The following is a 24024-nucleotide window of genomic DNA, read 5'->3' as shown; positions in this document are numbered from 1 at the left end:
AAAAAAAAAAAAAAAAAAAAAAAAAAAAACAATGTAACTGAACTGTGCTATTTTGCCAACTATGTTTAGTTCTCTTTCAACCGAACTTTTGCAACTTTGTTCGGTTGGTTCGCAAAATTTTGGAAAACTATGTAGTAACCGAACTCTACCAACATTTCATACATGTGGAGTTCGGTTTATTCTCAATAACAAACCGAACTCTTCCCTAATTACATTTAACGTAGAGTTCGGTTTATTCGTAAAAAAGCTGGACTAACCGAACGTTTCTCTGGAACATGATTTTTTTTTATAGAGTTGGACTATTATTCGTGAACTTTTTCTACTAACCAAACCTAACTACGAGAACCCTTATGTTGCGTCTGATTTAGTCAATAATTTATCGGTTAAGCTAATATCTTTTGTTTTCTTGATTAGTCGGAAAGGCAAAAAATCAAACCAACCTTCACTAGAAGATCTGAGAACACCCACGCCTCGTGGAAAAGTACACTGTGGTGTCCGTAAGCGCGAAACCAAAAATGTTAAGTTTGGAGGTGGGACATTACCGTGTGTTGTCATCCAAGATGATGTCAATAGAGATAATGTTGACAATGTAATCGAACAAGTTAATCAAGAGATTGTGGAAGACATGAGCAATCAAGAACATAATCAAGGAAATGAGGAAGAGATGGTGGAAGCTCCACCAGCTGAAGAAGAAGAAGGAAATGAGGATGACAATGATGACGGTGAAGGAGATGAGGAAGATGAAGATAAGGATGGAGATAATGAAGATGACTCGGGTGAAGAAGAGGATGACTCAGGGGAAGAGGAAGAGGAACAAGCCGAGGTAGTTAAGAAAAAACCTAGAAAGACGCCTAAAAATCCTTGTGGTAGATATGCATATATTCCTGATGACAATTTGTGTTTGTCGCCAAATTAAGAACCCAACTTATGGTACTCCAAGAGATGGATGGGAGGTATTGTTTGGCTACAAAACTCATGGGAAGCGAAGATCTTTGCAACAAAGGTATTGAATCTTAACCATCAAGATTTCTCAGTCATTTTATTATATTCTTACATATATTTTTCGCTATATATTAGTATATAAGATATGATGTTGTTTCTGTAGGATCATAATAATGTTGTTCGTGTTTTGAAATGTCAAAAGAATAGGATATGGAATATATAGAATAAGTGTGATGAGGTCTGGTTGGCGGTATTTTATTATGTACTATGGAATGCGATACAACATGCGCACCAAAAATTTGATGCTGTCACTTTTTTTGCATTTTTCGAGAGGGTTTATCCAGAGACGGATACCTTTCATCTACCTTTTGGCGAGATGACAATAACTCCGGATGATTGTCATCGAATCACAGGCCTACCAATTACGGGTACAAGTGTTCGAGATGGATACGATCCCTCGATGACTTATGAAGTTATTGAAAGTTTGTGTTCAAGTGTCTAGGATGGAACTATTCCAAGGCACATGGTGAGTTTAGACGAGATGCAAAAGAGCCCGATGAAGGTGATGAGTTAATGAGTTCAACCCAGACCGGTCCTTCAAGAAGAAGTTGAGAAAGATCAAGATGAAAACATTGATAGATGAGTTTGGAGGGATGAAATATTTGGTTTCTCAAGGTAAGTTGGTGATGACATCGGAGACCGTTAAATTATCCTTTGTGTGTTTCAAATTATATTTGCGAACAAACTGAACTTTGTTTTTGATAATTGAATGAATCATTTGTGGCTTCTTCTCATAGGTTTGGGTGTATGACCACTTCCCTAAACTGAAATTGTCTTATGCTCACACTCCTTGGCCTTATGGGAGGCCTACAGTTGGTAAATATGAGTTTTTGAACTCACGGGACAAGGGTAAGAAAAACAAGGTGTTGAGGTTGAGAGAGACATTGGATAATGCAACAGTTGAAGATGTGGTTTTCCATCCATACACCCTTCAATCAGATGAAGAATAGAAGATGTTGAGGCCATTGATTTCTCAACTATCGCGTCTTATAATGGACCGATGTTTCATCCTAGCGGTTGTACAATGTATAATCCTCGAAGAGTATTGATTTCTTGTGTCCAAAGCGTCCCAAATGAGGAAAACATCAACTTCAAAGTGAAGAAGCGGGGAAGTAACAACACCGAAAAGAATTTTGTTCCAAAATACGAACCTGTTCCATCAGTGGACCAATGGAACAACTTCGGTAATTATCTTGTTCCTGCTGCAGAGTTGCAAGATTCGTTTGATGAGCCAAATGCTGCTGACGAGGGATATATGGAATGGTATGAACATTTTTCTCATCCTCGTGTAATAAATAGTGTCCAACAAGCCTGTTGAATAAAATGATAGAAAAAATCCGGAGCGGAGAGCCGATGAACACTCGAGAACAAACAGACCTCTACAACCAATTGACTAATGTTTTTCAGTCAACATTGTTGACCCAATCCAGACCATGCTGGTGAAAAGGGGTCGCCAAGAAGGGGAAGGTTCAAGTCGGATGGTTGAACAACAAAGCAGTGGATATGACACTCCTATTGACGAACGGAAACCTAAAACTCATTCTTAATGCACATGCCTTGACTATGTAATACTTAGGACTTGACCAATGATATTGGCACTGACTGAATAGATAATGTAAGTGTTAACCACATATACATTAAAGATGTGTTCACTATCCAAAAACATATAAACGGATACTTGCTTTTCCAATGATATTGGCACCGAATGGTCAAGTTAATTTTTCCTAATGAATACGAAGGCCGCCAAGCGTCCACAAAAACGACGTGGATGCCTTCCCGTTTGGCTTATGAAGTTTTGTTAGGGTTCGTTTGCAACAACTTCCAATCAATTTAAAGGACTTGGGCGAGGCGAAGCCGAGCTTTACTGAATCAAATGGGGACTTGGGTGAGGCGAAGCCGAGCTTTACCAAATCAAAGAAAGAGGCGGTGATGCATTGTATTTGTAGTTTGTAGTTGTAGATTGAATTGGTGAACCAAGTTTGCGAAGCGGCACAAAATCTAGTATAATTCTTAAAGATGAAAAATCAACTTACATAACAAAAGGAGTTTCCAACCTGGTTATCTACACCAGAAATATGATGCATTGTACATCCAATTTCCACATCAACAAGATCCATGTAGTGTATTGTTCTATAAAGCTTGACTTTAGAACGACTTATAATTAGGAAAGCAAAAACCGATCTATGTAGTGCATTATGCTGAGAGGAGATATCATTATGTTGCTGTCTTCGTATTGTTGCTGATGATCATAAACATCTGAAGCCATGGTCGATCCGCTGGTGGTTGTTTCGGAGGTGGCGTGAAAGAGAGAAGAAAAAAGGTAATATGATGCCCTAGAAAACACAGGCGACCCAGTAAATAGTAGGGTGGAGATCAATACAAAAATGGATTGCGATTCAAGATGATTATCTTGGATCAAGAAGCAAATTGAGAATCACATATATGACAGAATAAAGATAAAATTTAGACACAGTTCGATTCATGGAACAATTTCTGAAGTACAATGATAGATTTCATGTCACAAAGCGTTCCAGAGATCCACATTTGAAGCTCAAGCACTCGGATACACTTTACAACTCATAGACCTCGGTACCACCTCAGAAAGAGGCTAATGCACTTTACATTTATTTTTCATGATATGAGTGAGATTCTCAAGATGTAACTAAGTGGAGTAGAGGGAAAATTTGCCAAGTGCTGTAGGTGATATCAGTCGGTGTATATATCTGTACAAATTCACATTACCCCAAGTTCCCTAAAGGGAATAGTTTTACACAACTTTGAGATACGGAATCTTAAGTCCTGACCTGCAACCATATCGCTTTTCAGTGGAAAAAGAAGACCGCCCAACTTGATAGTCTCCAGCCTTGATTCAGTTACGTCTGTCGTGTCATTTAACCCCTGTCGCCATTACAATGCTTACTATAATAATGTTGCTGATGTGATTTACTATTGTCGCCTGGCGCCTCTCGACCAGAACTTGAACCTCGTGAATATGGATGTGGACGGTAACTTGAACTGTTATGACTGTAATTACTACCACCTCCTCGGGGACCAGGCATTCCGTTAGCAACATAAGGAGGTCCACGTCCTTGTGGAGAATGTGGATATGAGCCAGAGTTGTAACCTCCTCCACCACCTTGACTTGCTCGATTTGGATTGAATCTAGAGGGCACACCAGAAGGTCCTCGTGATTTTCCATAATGATGGCTAGCTCCAGCAGCCACTGGAGGCTGAGAAGTATGTATAGGCTGGTTAACTCCTGGATGGAGTGGAGGGTACCTAGACTGTTGGTACGGAGGCACATGTGAGTGCTGTAGCTTTTGCCGTTTCGCTGCTTCCTCTTGTTGCCTCTGCTGCTGGCGTACCTTGAACTCGTGTGACGTTTCATATTTAGGCAAACTGTACCATAAAGTAAAATTAAATTTCAGCATTATCAAAACCGAGATCAGAGAAAAACGCATATACATCTACATATGAGAATTTCATTCCGCCAAGACCTGTCACCGTATCAACTTTTATCGAGGAGCGCACAAAAGGTTATACAGGAAAGAGGATGTGGTCATGGAATGTCACCTCTTGGGATCACAAGGCAGGGGATCCGTCCAGAAATACTCGGCATCAAGCGCATCTTTGGCTGATATTCTCTGAAAACATGAAGATGGCATTATGATTTAGTCATCAAGAGGTAAAGTTCAGTCATCCAATGGAGAGAGTAGATTCATAGAATCGTAAAGATGTATATCCAGAGGAGGAACCACAAGCTAAAGGTAGTCCACGGGTAGTTTCAAGAACAAAGAGAAGTTAGAGGGGTAACTTATTCTGGTGGAAATATAGTTTCATAGAATCATATTAAATTATTTAACTTCGCCATCATTTATCTCGACACGTGTAAGTTTTAAATTAGTACCTGAGATGGGTCAAGAGTCATCATTTTGTCCAATAACTCCACGGCATGGCGACCATACCTACGCAAGGGCATAGAGAACAATTATTTATAATATTTTGAACCAATAATTCAAAAAGAGCACCAAGTACTAGTCATTGAAATAAATCTATGTGAGAGTTGGTTACATACTGCCTGAAAGTTTCCCTGAGACAGCTCTCCTTGGGCTCCTTTGGCTTGAAATTCTTATACCAGGGTAACTTAGAGACACCAGGCCAGTTGACCTCATTGGGAGATCCACAAAGCTTAAAAATCATCTCCAATTGCATTGTCTGCAGAAAATATTTATATCTAGTTCAATTCTTGGAAATCCATTTTCAATTTTTTTGGTCAACAAGTATTTGTCAGAGAACTCTCATCATATAATAAAATATCTGAATATCAAAATGTAGGTAAAAGAAAATGAACAGATAAACCAGACCACATAGGTTCACAGAATTTCGGAAAATTTCATAGCAATCACACGATTCGGCAACCCGAAAAGGAAACAAATATGTTATTAGATATGCACATCCAAACTATGCAACAGAAGTTGGGTGTTAGGTAACAGATGATATTTATGAACCTATTAGTAGCTTGGTACCATTATGATACACATTTTACGTTTACTTGGTCATGTATTTCTTGTCTTTTGTTTTGTGTTTATCCCGTGCACCAATTTAGTAGCTTATTGCGATCTAGGATATTGACTCATATCTATTGTTCTTAATGTCGTTTTCTTTTTACAATTCTGGTCACAGTTCTCTTAACATGTTAGGGTCAAATCAGTTGACATGTTAGGGTCAAATCAGTTGACATCATTCGAGAACTGGCACTAACTATTCCAGAAAACCATTCATTTGGAGTGAAGAAACACACAGACACAAGGTCTTTCTTAATAACTGTTCGTGAAATCCAGGCAGGATACTAGCAAGCTATGTTGTAAGGTACATAACCATAAACCATTACTGAAGAAGGAATAGAATATCACCCTGTCTTTGCCAGGTAAGATTGGTTTTCCTAACAGAAGCTCCGCGAAAATACATCCCACGGACCACATGTCAATAGCCGGTCCATATTTAGTAGCTCCGAGCAATATTTCTGGGGGTCTGTAAAAAGGAACCAAATATGTAAAAATGCTGCACAGACTAACAAGTAGCGTCAACTGAATACCCAACTTTGTAAGACCCAATTGCAACAGTTATTACCTATACCACAGTGTAATCACTTCATTTGTCAGGTTCCCTTGATGGTCGTTGGATAACGATCTTGCAAGGCCAAAATCTGCAAGCTTAAGGTTCCCCTCATTATCTACTAGAAGATTAGCAGCTGCAGGAACATATAATTTCAATGTCTCAGACCATTGGAAAAAAGAAAAGAAAAGCGAAAACTCAATTTATTAATAAAACAGAATAGCTTGGCCTAAAATTAACCTTTAATGTCACGGTGAAGTACTTCATTGAGGTGACAGTAATGAAGTCCTGTCAATAGCTGCTTCATATAGCACTGGGGACAGAGTAACTTGAGTACTCACACGACAATCACTTGCTGAAAAACTAACAATTCTCAAAGATAAGTTTCTGATGGTACCTTGATCTGAGGAACTGAAAATCGCACCCCACGTTTAGAAAGCTCAGAAAAGTCATGGTCCATGTATTCAAATACCATATAGATATCACCCTTGTACTTGTTACCATCTGTCGGCCCTATAAAAAATGCAGGTAATTTCGTATATCAATTCACCTTCAAGAAGTTCAGTGGAGCAACGAAGCTTAGTCGATGATATGCTGAATAGCCTTGGTAATCAGTAACCAATGTGATAACAAAATAATATTCTAAGAAATATATCTGAATTGTAGAAGAGTAATGAAGGAAAATTTTCAGCTGAAATTCATGCAACTGTAAACCTACGCACCTGGCTTCCCTTGCTCATCGTTCCCGGGTCCTGGTGACAGTAAAAGGTTTAGAAACCTTAATAATTAAGTGTGAAAACTAGTGATGAGACTCGTGAGCAAAACGAAAAAGAAATTACGAATTAAAACTGGAAGAACTAAAAAGAAGGGTACCAGTGGAGGTAACAATCTCTTTCAGCTTAATCACATTTTGATGACGCAATTTCTTTAGAATTTTAATTTCTCGCATGGCAGTTATAGGGAACTGCAAACAGTCAAACTTTAATGTTAGACATCCAAAGCTCAGGCGTCCAATTAATAATTGGTTAAGAAAATAACGAATGTTACCCCTTCTTTCTCCTTGTCCGTTCGAATCTTCTTAAGGGCAACAATTTCCCCTGTTAAGACGTCTCTAGCCTTGTAAACTAGACTGCAAGAGAGTGTGGACAACAGATAAAAAAAAAACAATTAACCTCGAGAAGGTATAAGGGAACTATGGTTTGAGCGCAAACAGACTTAAACTTGCATTATGCTTGTCATGAGCTGGTTTTCAAAGAAAACAAGAAATTATGATTGCCATTACAATCCACTAACAAACTTTATTAAATAAAACCCATTCAAATCAGAAATAAATTTGTATACTAGTCAATAACACAATGCACCAGAGAATTAGGGTTTTAATAAGGGTTTTATAATAGTTAGAATAGTCACCCATATGTTCCTTCACCAATCTGCTCCAACTTGTCGAAACAATCAACGGTGCGGGATCCAAAAGCAGGGGACGCATAGAGATTGAGCTGCCCAGGGGCAGCTACAGCCATAATAACTCTTTTTCAACAATCCTAGATGATGGATAAACGGTATCTAAACAGGAAGAAGACTGATACTAACAATTATGCAATACGAAATTCAACTTTATTGAAAGAGTTTAACAGCGTTTTGCCCTAACTGTTGCATCTTTCTTCACTGTTTTTTTTTTTGGTCTTGAATTCTCTTCTATAGTATTCTGCTAGTTTTTTTTTTCCTCCCTCTCTATATGCGCTCTTGCAACCTATTTATGGACAAGGACTTCAACTATTCCTCCTAGGATTAGAAACCTGTTTCCAATAATATTTTGATGGGCCTAAATACGGATCAGACCGAGTTAGAATACTGAGTCGATTTTAAATCAACTCGCGACTCAGTAAATAAAACCATGATGAAAACCTTGTTTCTTCATTTTGGAACAATTTCTGATTTCACTTGTATTTCAATTACTCAATCAGTCATCATGAATTCATAAAGAAATAAAAAAATCACCTAATCAGAACCCTGAACCTCACAATGAACCCTAATTTCAGAAATTATAAACCCAAACTTCAAGTTGAATCAATTCATGTATTAGCAAAAGAAATCAATGGAAACTCACTTGCTAAAACGAATTCCTATCCCACGCCACAACTCTTCTGAGCATCTGCAAAATTAGATCGGACATAAGATTAAGAGAAGGAATAAAAGAAAATCAAAGGAACCCATTAAGCTGTAAATGATAGATAAATGAACCTACCAAGCGTTTCCGGCAATGGAAAACAACAACCAAAATAAATAATATTTGCAGAAACAGATCCAATCAAATCCATGTCCGAATCTTTGCTAAATGATGGGTACTTGAACCCACTGTCTAAAACAAGGTTCTTAGTTTTGTCCAGGTTACATGGACAGGAGACAAACATCTGTGATCACTGATCAGATTTTGAAGAAGATGAAACTACTGTTAGAAACAATGAAATGAGTTTTTAGTTTTCATTTCTTCAAATCGTTTGAAGCAATAAAAGGGAAAGAAGGGAGGGATAAAAGTTAGATTAGAAGCTGGGCCAAGCACCAAGGTTGCTGGGCCTCCAAAAACTGTGACTTAGAGCAAGCAATATAACAAAAAACAAAACGAAATAAAACAAATACAAATATGAATAAGATACGATTAAATCGGAGGAAGAATAGCTTTCGAGAATTGCCTTGAATAAAATCAGGCTGAATAACAAAATTGGAATTGTTAATGTGCAAAAACTTTATAAATTCAAAACTACAGTGGGTAACCGAACAAGTACCCCTTTTTATTGTTTGATTAATAATAAAATCAATACAAATTACAGAAACCAAATTTCTCTAGGAGCAGCGTAGGACAATTACAGCGGCTAACCCTTCTGCCATTACCAGCGGAATTACTGGTATCAGTCGTACTAAATCTTCCAGTATTCCACCATGTCTCGCCCTTACTAGTTATTACTAGGGGTGGTTGTGGTGGTAATTGTTGCGGAATTGAATGACTCTTTTTTTCGACTCCACACAACCCTGAGGCTGCCATAATCACCAAATACAGGAAAACTCTTCTATGAGGATGCACCAGAAATTCCTGCTAGCACGAGCAGACAAGCTACAGGTCTCGATCTAGCTACATTTCATCCAAATGAGTTAGAAGATGATGTGAGGCATGGCTACTACAGTTCAACTCTCAATCTCGTCCATGTAATCCCCAACATCCATTGTTGCATACTGTGCACGAACGAGGAGCGGTATGAACTGATACTATCCAGGCTTTGCTTTGACGTTCTGAATCCCAGTCCAGGAATTGATCACTAGGAACCACTTATTTGAGTTTAGGGACAAATTTATATATCAAACATCAAGTGTACTTAGTAAGGGATTCATAGATTACAAACCTTCTCCAGGGAATTCAAACATTCAGCTGTTCTTTCTCTGTTAACCATGAAGATGAGCTCCTCTATTTCAATGTGCGCTAAAAATTGACTCATCCTGTCAGTTTTAGTCAGCGTCCTCTCGTGCAGTATGTTCAGTTGAATTGACAATGCCTTCTGAAACTGTAAAACCCATAGCATGCCCCAACTTCTGTAGGACCTCGGGATCACTCAAGTGCCTATAAGCAAGTAAGAACATCAAACAGTAAATAAAACAAAAACCAAGTTCATTGGTAGGATAACAAGTTATTAAGCACTAAAATGCACACAAACCTATAACTTCATACCTCATCATTACATCTGGACCACCGATCTCGATATCTTCTATAACAACTTTTAAATATGGATCTTCCTTGATGCAATCCATTCTTTCTTCAAGTTCTTCACAAGACATGGAAGCAGAAATACCATGTGAAGAAGGCCCGTGCAGGATTTCACCAATCTCAAGTTCTTCTACTAGTTGCCGTTGCTGCTTCTGCTGTAGTTGTTCTTCTCCTTCTCGTTGTACTAGTTCTTCGACTTCTGCTTCTCTGTCTTCCACTTCTGTTTGTTGTTGTTCTCCTTGTACTAGTTCTTCCACTTCTGCTTTTCCTTCTCCTGCTTCTCTGTCTTCTACTTCTGTTTCCTCATCCACTTCTGCTTCTCCTTCTCCTGCTTCTCTGTCTTCTACTTCTGTTTCCTCATCCACAGCCAACCAATCTTCTAGTTCTACTTCTACCACATCTCTATCATCTACTTCTCCTTCCTCCTCTTGCACCTCTTTTTCTTCTTGTTGTTGTTGCTGTGCACGTGCAGCAACTGCATCTCTTTCTAATTGTCGTAGCCTTCTTCTCTTGCTATTTAGCTTTTCGTGCAGGACTCGACTCTTCGATTTGATCTTTTTGAAACTGTGGAGATTATAGGGTTAGATTCAGTGTACTATATTATATCAATTCATGTTGGAACTTCTACAATTGGTGTTAAAAACAAAAAAGTTGACACCTTTGCATACAAAAAAAAGGGAAATGCAAAAATATTGTTCATATGAGAGCTCTATGATCTGATACAATCTCATTTCTTTCTGTATAAGTTGGGTTATACGTCTAATGAATTGCTCCGAACATATTCATCCAGCACAATACAGTCGTCTTTAAAAAGTCAATTTGTTTTTAGATGAACAAAAAGTCCAACGCCTACGAATTTGAACCTGTACATGTGAGTTGGTAAAAACAGCAAGCACTATTGATTACATTACCAGATAACAATAGTGAACTCCAATTATCTAACCCATTTGTAAACCAAGAAAGAATGTAACTCTGTATATTGACTAAAGTTTATTAAAACATCTTATCTGTTGCAGTTGATTCTAATCAAAGTTCTGTCCTCTTATTGTCTTTCTCAACAATGAATTCTTTCAAGCAGGTTAGTTTTGTGGCCTTATCGTGAAAAATTGACTGCCTACGCCTAGTTAAGAAAAAATACGAAGACAGTGCTAAAACACCGAAGCAAAACCAGCCATCCAGTTTGATCACTAAGCTAACTGAGTGAAAGTAGTGCTTTAGGTAACCAGACAAAAACAATTCCATATTTGTGTCAACTGTAGCACCTCATGTCTGTACTGTGAAACTTCAGATTTTAATCCTGAACATATGCAGTCTCAGATGTTGTTTGTGATTCACCGTTCTGTAAACTTTATCCAAACATATTGTAGCTAACTCAAATCTCTGCAATTTGTTTGAATCGTGGATGAAAGTCGTAGTATGTTTCTGTTCAAATGTAACCAAAAATACAAAACAAACACGTACCTGTACTCAAAAGACAGCTCTCTCCCATCATCAACGAGGCCATCATATCCAACTTCCTCCATCATAGTACGAGCTGCTCTCTGTGTTACCAGAATGAGTTTTTAGAAACAAACTAGATAGTGAATAAAGAGGTATAGGACAACATAAAGTTTACATACCACTGAAGGAAAATCAATAAATGCAAATCCACGACAGGTGCTAGATTCCTTTTCCTTTAAAACTCTCACATTACAAATGGGTCCCCATTCTGCCTAATAATAGAAGCAATTGAAATAAGAAGGCAGACAATCAAAACAATAGCCTTTTGTTTTGGAGGATAAACAGAAATCTTATCATCTATAGGTAAAACGACATATACAAATAAGATGTGAGACAAAATTCAGAGTTGAAAGTTTATAGAGGTTACTAGAATCTGATAAACATCTTCCTTAGTTGCATTGCTTGACAAACCCCTCACCCTAACGGTTGAAGATGGAACCTGAGAGTGGAAATGGTAGTCCCAATTAGCAGGAAATTTACGGAAAATATACTAGACAATAATGCAGTGTCTCTTATAGCATACCACTGAAGAATGTTCATAATTCCGCCTGTCGTCATAGTTGCCCTTCCACTGGTTGTGAACTCGAGGAGACCTTATTCTCTGACGATCATAATGTCCACAATACAGGGAATGTTCTGGACTTTGATCTCGCTTCCAACTCGAACGTTGTCTATCACGAACACGAACAAGGGAATCACACCTCTCCCAACTACCATCTCTTTTTCTGCTTTTGTCACAATCAGAACCATAGATGGAGCGGCCATAATCGGTATCTCTTTCATGCCTATCCTCCCTTCTTCGAGACATATGATGCCTATAATCATGACCAATATCATAAGGTGCAAAATCAGCATGATTACGACCAGCAAACCTTGTAGGCCTGTCAAACCCAGAATCGTGGGAGCTATCAATGCCACGATAGCTATATGCATGGGTATCCCTGTCATGTATGTGTCGGTGATAAGCCTTCCGAGGGTATGTTGCCTCACTTAACAATGCCATGTCAAACCTTCTATCACTATCAGTACCACCAATCCTGCCAGAAAGAAGTAAATCAGGAAGAAAAAATATTTTATTTAGATATAACAGACCATGTTGCAACGAATAGATCAGAGAGCAACGTAAGCACGTTAACCAGAAGTAAACAATAAAATTAATTTGAAATTTCATAAGAAAATAACCACATTACTTTTGATTGTAGGGTAAGTGTTTACATAAATATAGATATTACATGCAAAACCACCATTTTCAGGACATGTTATAGTTCTGAAACCACACCAATACCCTCACCATATAGAGGCAACATACGTCACTTACCGAAGATCTGCCTCATGAACCACAGGATGCCCCTCCAGAGCCTGTGCATTAAGAAAATAAGATAAGTTAGCAGCTAATAATCATGGTACATGTACACAAAGACAAAGTCCTATTGGAAGAATTGGTAGAAAAGCGCACTTACTCTGACATGGACCCATTCTTCCTGAAGTAAATGACGTGTAAAATCCATTATAACCCGTAAGCTTCCGCTGAGCGCTAGGTTTACCTCCGCAAGGGTTCTGACGATCTTTTAAGTGTTTCTTGAAGCAGATTCTTTTGTCTTTCCTGTAAACGATGCACAAACGGATATCATTTTGCCGATTTGAAGCAAGAAACATTTTTATGGCTCAACCACTTTTCTTATTATTATACTTCTCAACCAAATCCTTACGAAGACAACAATCTATCTTCAGTTAAGCCCTCAGAGGATTTGAATTATATAGACACAGAGGTACCAATAGAACATGATGTTCATCTTTCACTCTAAATTGTGAAAGACGAGTCTTTTCAGTTCATAAGATACCTCAACACTTCATCTAATGCATTAATTCAGATTATATGAAAGTTGCAATTGGATACAACTATGAGATTACCTTACACCTTGATGCGATAACATTGGGCAGAACATATTTTTGGTCAAAATTTCAATAACCCAGTTCCTTTTAACTTATGAACCCCAGAGGTTTAAGTTGTACATCGATAATAAGACAGATAAGATTCAACAAATTAAACCTAAAACTGCATCAGGCTTATCACTTGATTGATAAAGAATCCTACAGTATTATAAACAAACATCATCCAATTTAAGTAACTTTTAGCTAGAATTTCACTATCTCCGTAAGCGACAGAATTAGCTATTAACATCTTAGTAAGAAAAACACTGGGAAATTTTTCAATTCTAGGGTTCTTTGCATTTGAACCTGTTTAGGGTGTTTCGATTTAGTAGATCGGAGATGGAGAAGGGTTCTTACCAGTCCAGCAACTCTAATCGAAAAATGGAGCTTCCCCAAAATGAACCCCAACACTACAGCGTTTGTCTACATACAGGAATTTGATGTGCCTCGGAAGAGATGTTTGCAATTTGTAATTTGGGTTTTAGGGTTTTCTGAGGATCAGATAACAGAAATTGTGGATGCTTGGTGATTAATTAGGAAATGTAGGGTTCAGTGAAACCCTAGATTTGAAATAAACTTTTTTAGAGACAGTAATAGCTACAGTTTCAGACAATCCGCAAGAATTTATCAAATAACTAATTACAATTGAATCAATAGAAGAAGATGGACTAAGATTACTATTGGTGCAGTACAGAGAGGAGATGAACAACATTTGGATTCTATAATGTGAAGAGGAAATACCTAGAAGATACTGATGATGACGATGACGAAGTGGTCTTCTTGTGGAGAATAGCTCCTGCCACCACAAGGATTCCAATTTCACCACTGGAGCAAAAATGAAAGGGGGAAACGAGAGCGAACCCTAGAATTTTGAGAGTTTGAATTTTACAAAATTTTCGTTTGAGGAGATTTATGAAGTCAAGAAAACGCAAGTCAAAGTATGGTGATTATGGTCAAATGAGAATAGAGTAAAAATCGCATGTACCCGACTCAGTATCCTAATGGGTTTTACTCCTTTTTGTCCAAGTTATATAAGGGAGACCAGATTTTGCCTGCCCAAGTGCAATCGAAAGTAGTTTAATGAGTCCAGTTAGAGCAATTCCTATGGCAATGTTCAAATGAACTTGTTTGTTGAGCCACGTGGATGGTCAAACAGAAATCTCCACTGTGGAAAAGAAGTGAGTGATAGATGGTTAAACGCGCGACCGAATATCTGGCGCTAACGACTGAACTAAAAGCATTGGCGCCCTTGGTAATGACGCCAGCGGCAGCATTAGCAACTCCAGCATTTGTGGCAATGACCCCAACGGAAACTTCTTAAAAGTCACTGGAACGACTAGTTTCCGTTTCCACCTCTATAAATACGACTCGAATTTGATCTCACAAATACACAACAATCTTTCATCCGATCAATCTTTTCTTAATTTTAATTACTTTCAATTTTCAACCATGAATTTTAATTTTGATTCTTCTGAGGAGGATATAGAGATGGATGACATGCAGACCAAGATAGAAGAAGACGAAATTTTATGTTGTTATTACAAACCGGGATCATACCAAAGCCTTTAGAGCCATATGAAGTTGCAACTAGAAGATGGACGTGGCGGAATCGACATTTTTACCACGAAAAGCTGATGCATGATTATTTTAATCATGACTGTGTGTATTCCAATGAAGATTTTCAGCGTCGATTCCGCATGGCCGCAACTTGACGCAAAGGATTATTGTTGAACTTTGTCAGGTACAACCTTTATTTAATTATCAGTATGATGCACGACATATACGAGGCTTTAGTCCCGAACAAAAGGTCACTGCGACCCTCCGTATACTATGTTACGGGGTACCGGCGCATTCCACAGACGATTACATACGTATTGGGAAAACAACCGCCTTTAGGTATCTCAAACAGTTTTGCGAAACAATAGTCGAGCATTTTGGTCCAACCTTTTTAAGAAAGCCTACTCAGGAAGATGTTCAAAGAATAACTGCAGAAACACCGAGAGGGGTTTTCCAGGAATGTTAGGTAGTCTTGACTACATGCACTGGACGTGGCATGCGTGTCCGGTACAATGGGCAGGCCAATATAAGGGTCATTATCCAAAACCAACTGTAATTTTGGAAGCTTCAGTGCGCTACTTATGATTGTTGGTTTTGGCATGCCTTTTTTGGACTCCCGGGTTCAAATAACGAACTCAACGTTTTATATAAGTCACCATTGTTTGAAGATCTTAAGAATGGGGTCGCACCGCACTGTAATTTCACCATCAACGATCATCACTACACTTAGGGTTATTATCTAGCAGACAGAATCTATACAGAATGGTCAACTACGGTTCAAGATTATAAACAGTAGGCTTTGGTCCGACGACTTCGAAGGATATGCAGTACTTTAACACACCACAAATGGCATGCAGAAAGGATGTTGAATGCGCTTTTGGCATATTGAAAAGGAAGTTTGCCATCATAGCTGGGCCGACGCGCTTTTTTGATATTCAAGAAATGAATAAAATTATGCTGACTTGTATTATTCTGCATAACATGGTCATTGAAGAAACTACGCGTGGCCCAACCTGGACTAGTTTTCCAGATGAAGATTTAACCAAGAATCTTTTGGTAGAGCGTGGACGTCCGGCAAGAGAATATAGACTTGCCACTGATAGACTCCACAATCGGGGAATCTTATTGAGGCAATTATATTAAAAATTGTTGTTTATTTTAATTAATATTTTTTTAATTTAAGGTTGTTTGTTAAAATTGAGGCAATTATATCAAAAGTAATTGTAAATAAACTAAACTGAATTAATTAAAACGGCTATAGTAAATTAAATTAAACTAAACGTGTTCATTCATTAGCAAGACTGAATTATTTTTCATTTTCTTCCGAGACATCATCTTCGTCATCCAAATTCACATACTGGCCAGTTTGTTGAGGGGGACTCTAGTTTGTTGGTGGGGGCTTGTTGGGCCTGGACTTGATCGGCCTGGACGTGTTCTTCCTGGACTTGATCCATTTGCTTAGTCCATATACCATATTTCCCTTCATTCATTTTTCCAACGTCCAAGGAGAGTAACTTTTTTTAGCTTACAATCCCTGTAGTATTGTTCTCGCGAAAGACGACTTTTTTGTTGATTTTCTAAAGAAATGGCACGGTCCCTGACTCTATCATCCTCCATTTGCGTCTCCATTTCCTTGTGATCAGCATAGTTGAACTCGCTTGAACCTCCTTCTGTTGCTCGTTGGGATGCGTCTCTCGCTGCTTTTGCAGCTTTCTGACCACCTCCTCTTCTTCTCTTGCATTTGGTGTTAACGTCTAGATTACTATTGTGTTGATCCTGACTACCTGGAGTTCCATCAGGTGATCTTCCAGGCACTTGATGACCTTCCATCAAGTATGGATTAGACTTCTTAAGCACCCTCAGAATGGTGAAACAAGTTTCGTGTTGGAAGCTTGAACCTTTGTGGGATCTTTGCCACTCTTACCGACATCTTTGTTCCACATCCGGTTCGTTTTCACCACTTCTTCTGTTGTTCCACATTTGAGTGATAATAGCTACATATTCAATAACGGCTCCTGCAATTGTGCAAAAACGATGACACAACCCATCGACATCACGACCATGAATGTTACCGGTTTCTTCACGAAATTTTTATAAAATATTACCATAAAGATTTTTTTTTCTTGACTAATACCATTGATATCATTTAATGTATATAATACATAATTTCTGCAAAGTGACTTGTCTTCATCCAACGTATACTTGGGACCACGAATTCTTGTGTTCCTTTGTTGTGACTGTTGTGTTTGTTGTTGTGACTGTGTTGTTTGTGTTTGTTGTTGTGCTTGTTGTGGTGTTTGTTGTGGTGTTTGTTGTTGTGATCGTTGTTGTGAGGATGCCATATTTGTTAAAGATGGAATTTTTCTGAGAGATTGAATTGATATGAATAGTTTTGTTTGAAAAGAAAAAGAAAAGTTGAGACGGTATGGAAATTGTGTAATGTTGAGGAAGGTGTGAGTTTAAGTTTGTAGACGAAGTAAATTTATAAGGAAAGGAAAGAAAGGAACAATACAGCCGGGATGGGAATAGAAGTTGGCGCTTAGAAAGAACGCGGCGTGATTAGCAAAAACGATGGCGTCCTAGTAGTGAACACACATTGGTAGTCAAAACGTGGGCGTTTTTTGTTCTGACGCCAGCGTTAGTAGAGATGACGCGCGTCCTTACCACAGATACGCGTCGGATGTTCCGACTTAATGTATTTGTTGATTTAAACATCCATTTTTCATGTTTGTTTATTCCATAGTGGGAGCAAAATGAACAAACTCTAAGTTTGTTCATTCCATAGGAACTACCCTTACTGAGGAAAAATTAACATGGAAGGTAGAGTTAGTTTTCCCCCCCTGTGACACAATCTCAGCCCCCATCCGTTTCAGTTCCCTTGTCTAGGTTACCCATGAGGCTCGTTGGGAGGCTAGCACATCAACCTATTCAATTAATGTAGTAGTATGTTGTTGGAGCTTAGCTTGTTAGGCTTCCAACTAGTTAATGTAATGCTCTTTATCCAATAAATTAATTAAATAAAAAGATAAAAATTAAACCTAGATTTAATAAATTTGGTGTTAATATTTATCTGAATCTAATTTTGAACGTCAGGGCACACACCTTTCTAATAAGCATGCAACTTATCCAAAAAAAACAAAATAAATCAACACCATCATCTTGAATTGAGGGAGGTTGGAGGGTAAACTGGGAAGGTACATACACAATGAGGGAATTATCGTGGCTGGAACAAGAAAATAAACCAGAAATAATGAAAATATTAGAAGATGTGTTATTTGAAGAAATTAAATCTCATTAGATTCAAAGTTTTAGTCTTTTTGGTTGTCATTACGAAAGTAATCCTCAATTGATTACCAAGAGATTTTTAAGCTAAGATTGTTTACAATGTTTTTGTTTTGTTTTTTTTTGAGGCTTTTTTTCCCTTTTCTCAATAAATTTATGCCTATGTAGAAAAAAATCAAAATAAAATATACTTCTTCCGTTTCTGGAGAAGAGATACTTTCACTTTTTCAATTTGGCCTATTTTTAGGCTAAAATGAAAAGGTGAAAGTATCTCTTTTCCATAAACGGAAGGAGTATTAAAACACGTTAATGCTACATTTAAAAGCTAATATAATAATTATAATATAGTGTAAGCCTGCAAAGTGTACGTAGGTGTTAGGTGAATAGAGTATTGAGAGTTCCGTGAGACTGATACTCTGAGTATATATAGTCATATTTGTGTCTGTAAAGGTATCTTTTATTAGTTTAATTGAATACAAAACTGTAAGCATTCTAGACATCCAAAAGTCTATCATGGTATCAGAGGTGGAAACTTTGCATAAGAATTCCAAAATAAATTCATATTTTATTCCAATGTCAATTGTTATGGACACGCTTGAGATTTACACCCCAAACAATGAAAATCATGACTGAAAACATATCAAATTCAGAGTCATTGTAAGTGTTGATGTTCGTTTCTTACGAGGCATAATGGCAAAAAGATCAGATGTAAAACTTACCTACATTCAGTTTACTTTTGAAGCAAACATGTTCAATGTTTGTAACCTCTGCAGAACCATCAGACATGGTACACCACAAGACTTCTTTGACAACATAGAAACTTTGGAATATATTAGTTATTGACAATAACTTTGTTGATGAATTTGGGGCTGATATCTTTGGCTAGAGATCCATAAGAAGACTTCCCTGATATTGAAACTTTAAAATAACCAAGATACATATGAATATTGCTACGAGGTAGAAAATGTTAATGGTGAAGTTATTGGTAATGTTACAAAAACGAGTCCTTTGCTAATACTGAGAACGTGAGGGTTCTGGTTCAATCCGCGGTAATCAAGTACCTAATAACACATCAACAACCATACATCGGATTAAAGTTATTTTACTCTTTTGAATATTCGACTAATAGACAGTTAGGATTTGAAAGCTTACCTATTCCAAAATTTTATATCAGCTAGGTACTAGAATTATTAATTAATGTCATTTCAAAACTCAAACTCACAACCAAATCATGTTTCGGTTCCAGGTGATCAGGTATCCACTTATACATCGACAACCATAGGTGGACATTAAAATTACATGTAGTGACACTTTGGTGTTTGCCATGCTATGAGAAAGCCGAACTCTCAAATTTGTATTTTATTGCTTATTACTGGTTTAAAAATAAATCAAAAAAAATTGAAAAGAAAAAAAAAAGGTTTCTCTCCTCTCTTACTTCCCCTCTCAACAGAAAAATAGTCTCTCGTCGGAAAAGCTTACCTGATCAGATTTGGTCTGTTTTGGTCCAGATTTGAGCACAATTTTTATTTCCCTTCGTTGTTTTTATCTTGTTCTTTGTTTAGATAGGTTTATTTACGTTTATCCCTTATATTTTAATAAGTTTTGTACACCCTTATGGTGGTTTTATCTCTTGTTAATGATCGTTATTGGTTACTACGGGTTTTAATACCACTTGAGATGCATTCTAATGACGGGATTCTCAAAAAAAAAATAATTCTGGTTGCGGAATCTTCACTGGAATCTTCATCTTTGGATTATCCGGCTACGGAATCTTTATCAATTCAATAATTCTAAATAAAATTTTCATCACAAGTTTTAAGAGATTTGAGCAAATCACTACAACTTTAGGAGCATTTGTTTATGAAAAAGAAAAACAAACAAAATGGTTTAGGATTTAATTTTGGAAAAACCATTATTCCACTGAATTGATCGGTTCTTATTCATGCTCATATTTATCATGTTGTGTGAATCCTTCTCTTTCTCTTGTTGGATTTTAGTGTTATACTTGTATGACTGTTTTTTTTCATTGTATTCTTTAATTTTCCATATTAGACCCAATTTAACATTGAATATTTATTAATGAAAATGTTCCTTTGTTTCAAAATAAAAAATCAAGAACAAGTCTATCAAAATCATTGAGATTTCAATTAGGCAAATATTCGTGTGTGCTATTCCTGATGGTGCGTGTCCGTCTTAGATTTGATGAGTAACACACATTCCTCGAGAATTTTATTTCTCTCAAATTTCGTATAATCAGTGCTTATATTTTCTTTTTCAAAACTAATGGATCAAAAGTTTCTGATAAAGAAAGAAATCACGACCATCTCAGCAAACAAGAAAGACCTAAATCTATAGTTTTAACTTTTTCATCAAAACCCAAAACATAAACCTTCGATTTACCATTAATAAAATATCAAAAAAAAATTACATCAATGAGTACCAAGGACGAACAAAGAAAAGGAAGATCTAACCAAATTCATTGCAACTAAATGAAACTTTGATAGTATTTTCCCAATAAACTTTATATCTTATCAATTATATATATGATTTGATTATGTCGTTAATTAATTCATCTTGATTGTAATATTTCTTTCAACCCTAAGTTGCAGCGTGTATTGAAGAAGAAGATAGTGAGATTTTGATCTAAGATAAAGATAGAGAAAATGATTTGATTTATATTGGTCAAACTAGCTAAGTCAGGCATAGTTTGACAAAGGTAGTAGAAGGCAAAAAAAAAAAGTGACATGGGATTATTTAGAAAATATGTATGCATTCGAAAGATAGAAAATGACCGTGACTTACACTAATAGAAGAGAGGACCTTTATACTCAAGAACACATGTCAGTCGATAAAGGATAGTGTATGTGAGTTTTGGCGTTTTCTTCGTGCTTCTTCATCAGTATATATTGTTGTTTCTAGTTTCATACCAGAGAATATCAAAGAGTAAAAGGAAAAGCAATGTAAAAACTATGAAACAATATTCTCCCAAACCCTAAACCCCTCTACTACCGCAAAAAAAATAATATATATATATACTTTCCGCCTCCCCTACAAAAAGAAAATAAAACCCATTTTCTTCAGCGCCTCCGCACAGATAAAAACTATCTTCTTATGTATCATTTTTATCTCCATATATGTTAAGATATTTAAAAGATGGAAAGTCTAAGAAAGAAAAGGATGTTTACAAATATGAAACATATAAAATATTATTCTTTTCAAGTTGTGTTACCAAATATGAATCAATGTTATTGTTAAGTTAGAAAGACCTTCAAATGCAGTGAAGACAATTGAACAGTTAAAGGCGTTAGTAAGAAGTGAATACATGAAATCATGCAGAGGTATTGCTTCTTCGCAAAAGAGGACAAACATATTCTGGGCTAGTCCAAAATTATGTATCAAATATCGTGGTTGTAAAATCTTTAAGCCAATAATGTGTCTCTATGAGCCTGGAAGAATGCACATCTTAATATCATAAGTGAGGGACCGTATGTGTTTATATTTGATGATTGATTAGTTTTATATATATATATAGTTTTTCATTCCTCTGTTTCGTTTGCTATTATTAGCAAGATGGAGAGCGAAGTCGTGGGGTGAGTAACAACATTCCTACGTTGTGCCCTAACATTAGAGGTAAATCTTATCTTTGCACCCCTTTACTTGTATATATCTTTTATATACCCCCTAAAAATATTGACTTTAGAGCCCAATATTTTTTTTTACAGAAGAGACCGATATTAACTCGATCCGATTTCTACAAAATCCACCATTGCATGAAAACATTCAAATAGTTGAAGTTATTGAAATTAATGAAATTGCTAAAGTGATGAAACCTAGATCTATGGCTAATTAGATCTATGGATAAGGATTTAATTCATTAATAACAACAAAGTTACATTTAGAATAAAACACCAACTTACTACATATTAATTGTTAATTAATATTGTTTTATCCATGTTCTAAGCTCCTGATCATCATGAATATCAATCTCAAACCCCTAAAACAACTAAAATTCAAAAGACAAACAAACCCTAAAAGATAAAAGATAAACTGGAACAATGTCAAACCACAAGCAGAAAAAAACCTAAAATACCAAAGACCTTCCATTTCCCTTAATATTAAAGCAGCACCAACCTTCGTTCTTCCGCAAACTTCAGAGAAATCTTAGAAAATATTTGCAAAGAGTTGCTTTGCAACAGCAAAACAACCTTTTTTCTTTAAAGCACTTTAGAAAAGCTTTATGCAATATCTATAGAGTCTAAATAACACTTTTAAAGTCCCCCCTAAAACATTTAGCTGATGACCAGCTTCACTAAATTACTTACACGTTTCGCGAGTGCTCATACCTAGACATGAACCACAAACAAGATTATGAAGTCTTTTTTTCTTAGATTTTGGAGTCGATCTGGGTGTGGTTGGATTAAATGGAGTAGATGGAGGGGAGCATAGATACGGTGGTGGTGGAGGGAAAACTGAAGGTGGGGTTGGAGGCATTTCGGGAAAAGGAAATCCGAATGAAGGCGACCCCTGTTCTGCTAAACCACAATTTCTTGATTCTGAAGCTCTAAGTTGTTGTGGTTGGACTAAAAAAATACAGATAATGAGGAGCAGAAGGAAATAAGGAACCTTTTGTGCCATTTTTAGGTGTTGGATTTAAGTGGTACTGTTAAGGAGATTTTGGGGAAGGTACACACACGATGAGTAATATCGTAGCTGAAACAAGAAAATAAAACAAAAAATATTGAAAATATTAGAAGATGTGTTATTTTAAGAAATTAAATCTCATTAGATTCAGAATTTTAGTATTTTTAGTTGACATTACGAAAATAGTCCTCAATCGATTATGTAGACAGGGATTTTAAGATAAAATTGTTTATAATGTTTTTCTATTCTTTAGAGGCTTTTTTCCCTCTAGTTCTGTAATTTCCTTATGTTATTAAATTTATTTTACCTATGTAGAAAAAAATAAAAATAAATAATATATTAAAACACACTAAAGTTACATTTAAAAACTAATATACTTATAATATAATGTAAGCTTGCAAAGTGTACGTGTATGTGTGAGGTGAATAGAGTATATTGAGAGTTCCGTGAGTCCGAGACTCTGAGTATATATAGTTATATTTGTGTCCGTTGGAAACTATCTTTTATCAGTTCATTTGAATACCAAACTGTAAGCAATCTAGACATCCAAAAGTCTAACATGGTATCAGAGGTGAAAACTTAGCATCAGAATTCCAAAATGAATTCATATCTTATTCCAATGTAAATTGTCTTGGACACGCTTGAAAATTTACACCCCAAACAATGAAGATCATGACTTGAAACATATCAAATTCAGAGTCACTATAAGTGTTGATGTTCGTTTCCTACGAGGCATAATGGCAAAAAGATATGATGAAAAACTTACCTACATCCAGTTTACTTTTGAAGCAATTATATGTTCAATCTTTGTAACCTCTGCAGAACCATCAGACATGGTACATCACAAGACTTGTTTAGCAACATGGAAACTTTTGAAAATATTAGTTATTGAAAATAACTTTGTTGATGCACTTGGGGTTGATATATTTAGCTAGAGATCCATAGGAAGACTTCTCTGCTATTAAAAACTAACCAAGATACATATGAATATTGCTACGATGTAGAAAATGTTAACGGGGAAGTTAATGGTAATGTTATGGAAAACAGGTCCTTTGATCCTTTGATAATACTAAGAACGTGAGGTTTATAGTAACTCTTAGGCCCAGACCCAAACTAGCAGGTTCTGGTTTAATCCTCAGTAATCAACTTCCCTATATCACATTAATAAACATACACTGGATTAAAGTTATTTTACTCTTTTGAATATTCGACTAATAGACAGTTATGACTTGAAAGCTTAC

General features: G+C 36.6%; 2 protein-coding genes across 8 annotated transcripts; both read right to left on the bottom strand.

Annotated features, from left to right (window-relative positions):
• Positions 1-3445: 3445 nt before the first annotated feature.
• LOC113342624 (cyclin-dependent kinase C-2-like) lies at positions 3446-8627 on the bottom strand. Of its 2 annotated transcripts, none has more exons than XM_026587108.1 (13): positions 8363-8627; positions 8225-8269; positions 7165-7246; positions 6991-7081; positions 6840-6869; positions 6515-6630; positions 6358-6430; positions 6133-6253; positions 5916-6033; positions 5078-5217; positions 4910-4967; positions 4576-4646; positions 3446-4401 (listed from the first exon to the last, which is right to left on the bottom strand). In XM_026587108.1, the coding sequence occupies exons 4-13, from the start codon at positions 7064-7066 to the stop codon at positions 3894-3896; spliced, it is 1311 nt and encodes a 436-aa protein (XP_026442893.1). In that variant the 5' UTR covers positions 7067-7081; positions 7165-7246; positions 8225-8269; positions 8363-8627; the 3' UTR covers positions 3446-3893. The 2 variants fall into 2 exon arrangements, with proteins under 2 accessions (XP_026442893.1, XP_026442894.1); XM_026587109.1 differs by having other exon boundaries at positions 7165-7241.
• Positions 8628-8824: 197 nt separating this feature from the next.
• On the bottom strand, positions 8825-14176 carry LOC113342625 (SUPPRESSOR OF ABI3-5-like). 6 transcript variants are annotated; one of them, XR_003356757.1, is made up of 11 exons: positions 14045-14170; positions 13661-13794; positions 12832-12974; positions 12690-12730; positions 11895-12408; positions 11739-11810; positions 11491-11583; positions 11333-11412; positions 9836-10435; positions 9513-9727; positions 8825-9428 (listed from the first exon to the last, which is right to left on the bottom strand). XR_003356757.1 is itself a non-coding variant. In XM_026587110.1 (9 exons), exons 2-9 carry the CDS (start codon positions 12877-12879, stop codon positions 9616-9618), a joined length of 1560 nt encoding a protein of 519 aa, XP_026442895.1. In that variant the 5' UTR covers positions 12880-12974; positions 13661-14170; the 3' UTR covers positions 8825-9615. The 6 variants fall into 6 exon arrangements, 1 of the variants encoding a protein (XP_026442895.1); XR_003356759.1 differs by lacking the exon at positions 13661-13794 and having other exon boundaries at positions 14045-14176; XR_003356756.1 differs by having other exon boundaries at positions 13661-14170.
• Positions 14177-24024: the final 9848 nt, after the last annotated feature.

This window comes from Papaver somniferum, unplaced genomic scaffold, assembly GCF_003573695.1.
Source record: "Papaver somniferum cultivar HN1 unplaced genomic scaffold, ASM357369v1 unplaced-scaffold_45, whole genome shotgun sequence".
Taxonomy (NCBI): Eukaryota; Viridiplantae; Streptophyta; class Magnoliopsida; order Ranunculales; family Papaveraceae; genus Papaver; species Papaver somniferum.
Note: the sequence above shows the minus strand (reverse complement) of the source record. Positions and strands in the feature narration are given on the sequence as shown.

Excerpts from the sequence above, each read along its gene's own strand:
- LOC113342625 (XM_026587110.1), bottom strand. The coding sequence starts at position 12,879 with ATGGATTTTACACGTCATTTACTTCAGGAAGAATGGGTCCATGTCAGA. Across the intron at positions 12,731-12,831 it reads AAGAATGGGTCCATGTCAGA|GCTCTGGAGGGGCATCCTGT; the intron begins GTAAGTGCGCTT and ends CTTAATGCACAG. Across the intron at positions 11,584-11,738 it reads AAGATGTTTATCAGATTCTA|GCAGAATGGGGACCCATTTG; the intron begins GTAACCTCTATA and ends TTCTATTATTAG.
- LOC113342624 (XM_026587108.1), bottom strand. The coding sequence starts at position 7,066 with ATGCGAGAAATTAAAATTCTAAAGAAATTGCGTCATCAAAATGTGATT. Across the intron at positions 6,631-6,839 it reads CGATGAGCAAGGGAAGCCAG|GGCCGACAGATGGTAACAAG; the intron begins GTGCGTAGGTTT and ends CATTTTTTATAG. Across the intron at positions 4,402-4,575 it reads CTGCCTTGTGATCCCAAGAG|TTTGCCTAAATATGAAACGT; the intron begins GTGACATTCCAT and ends TTTATGGTACAG.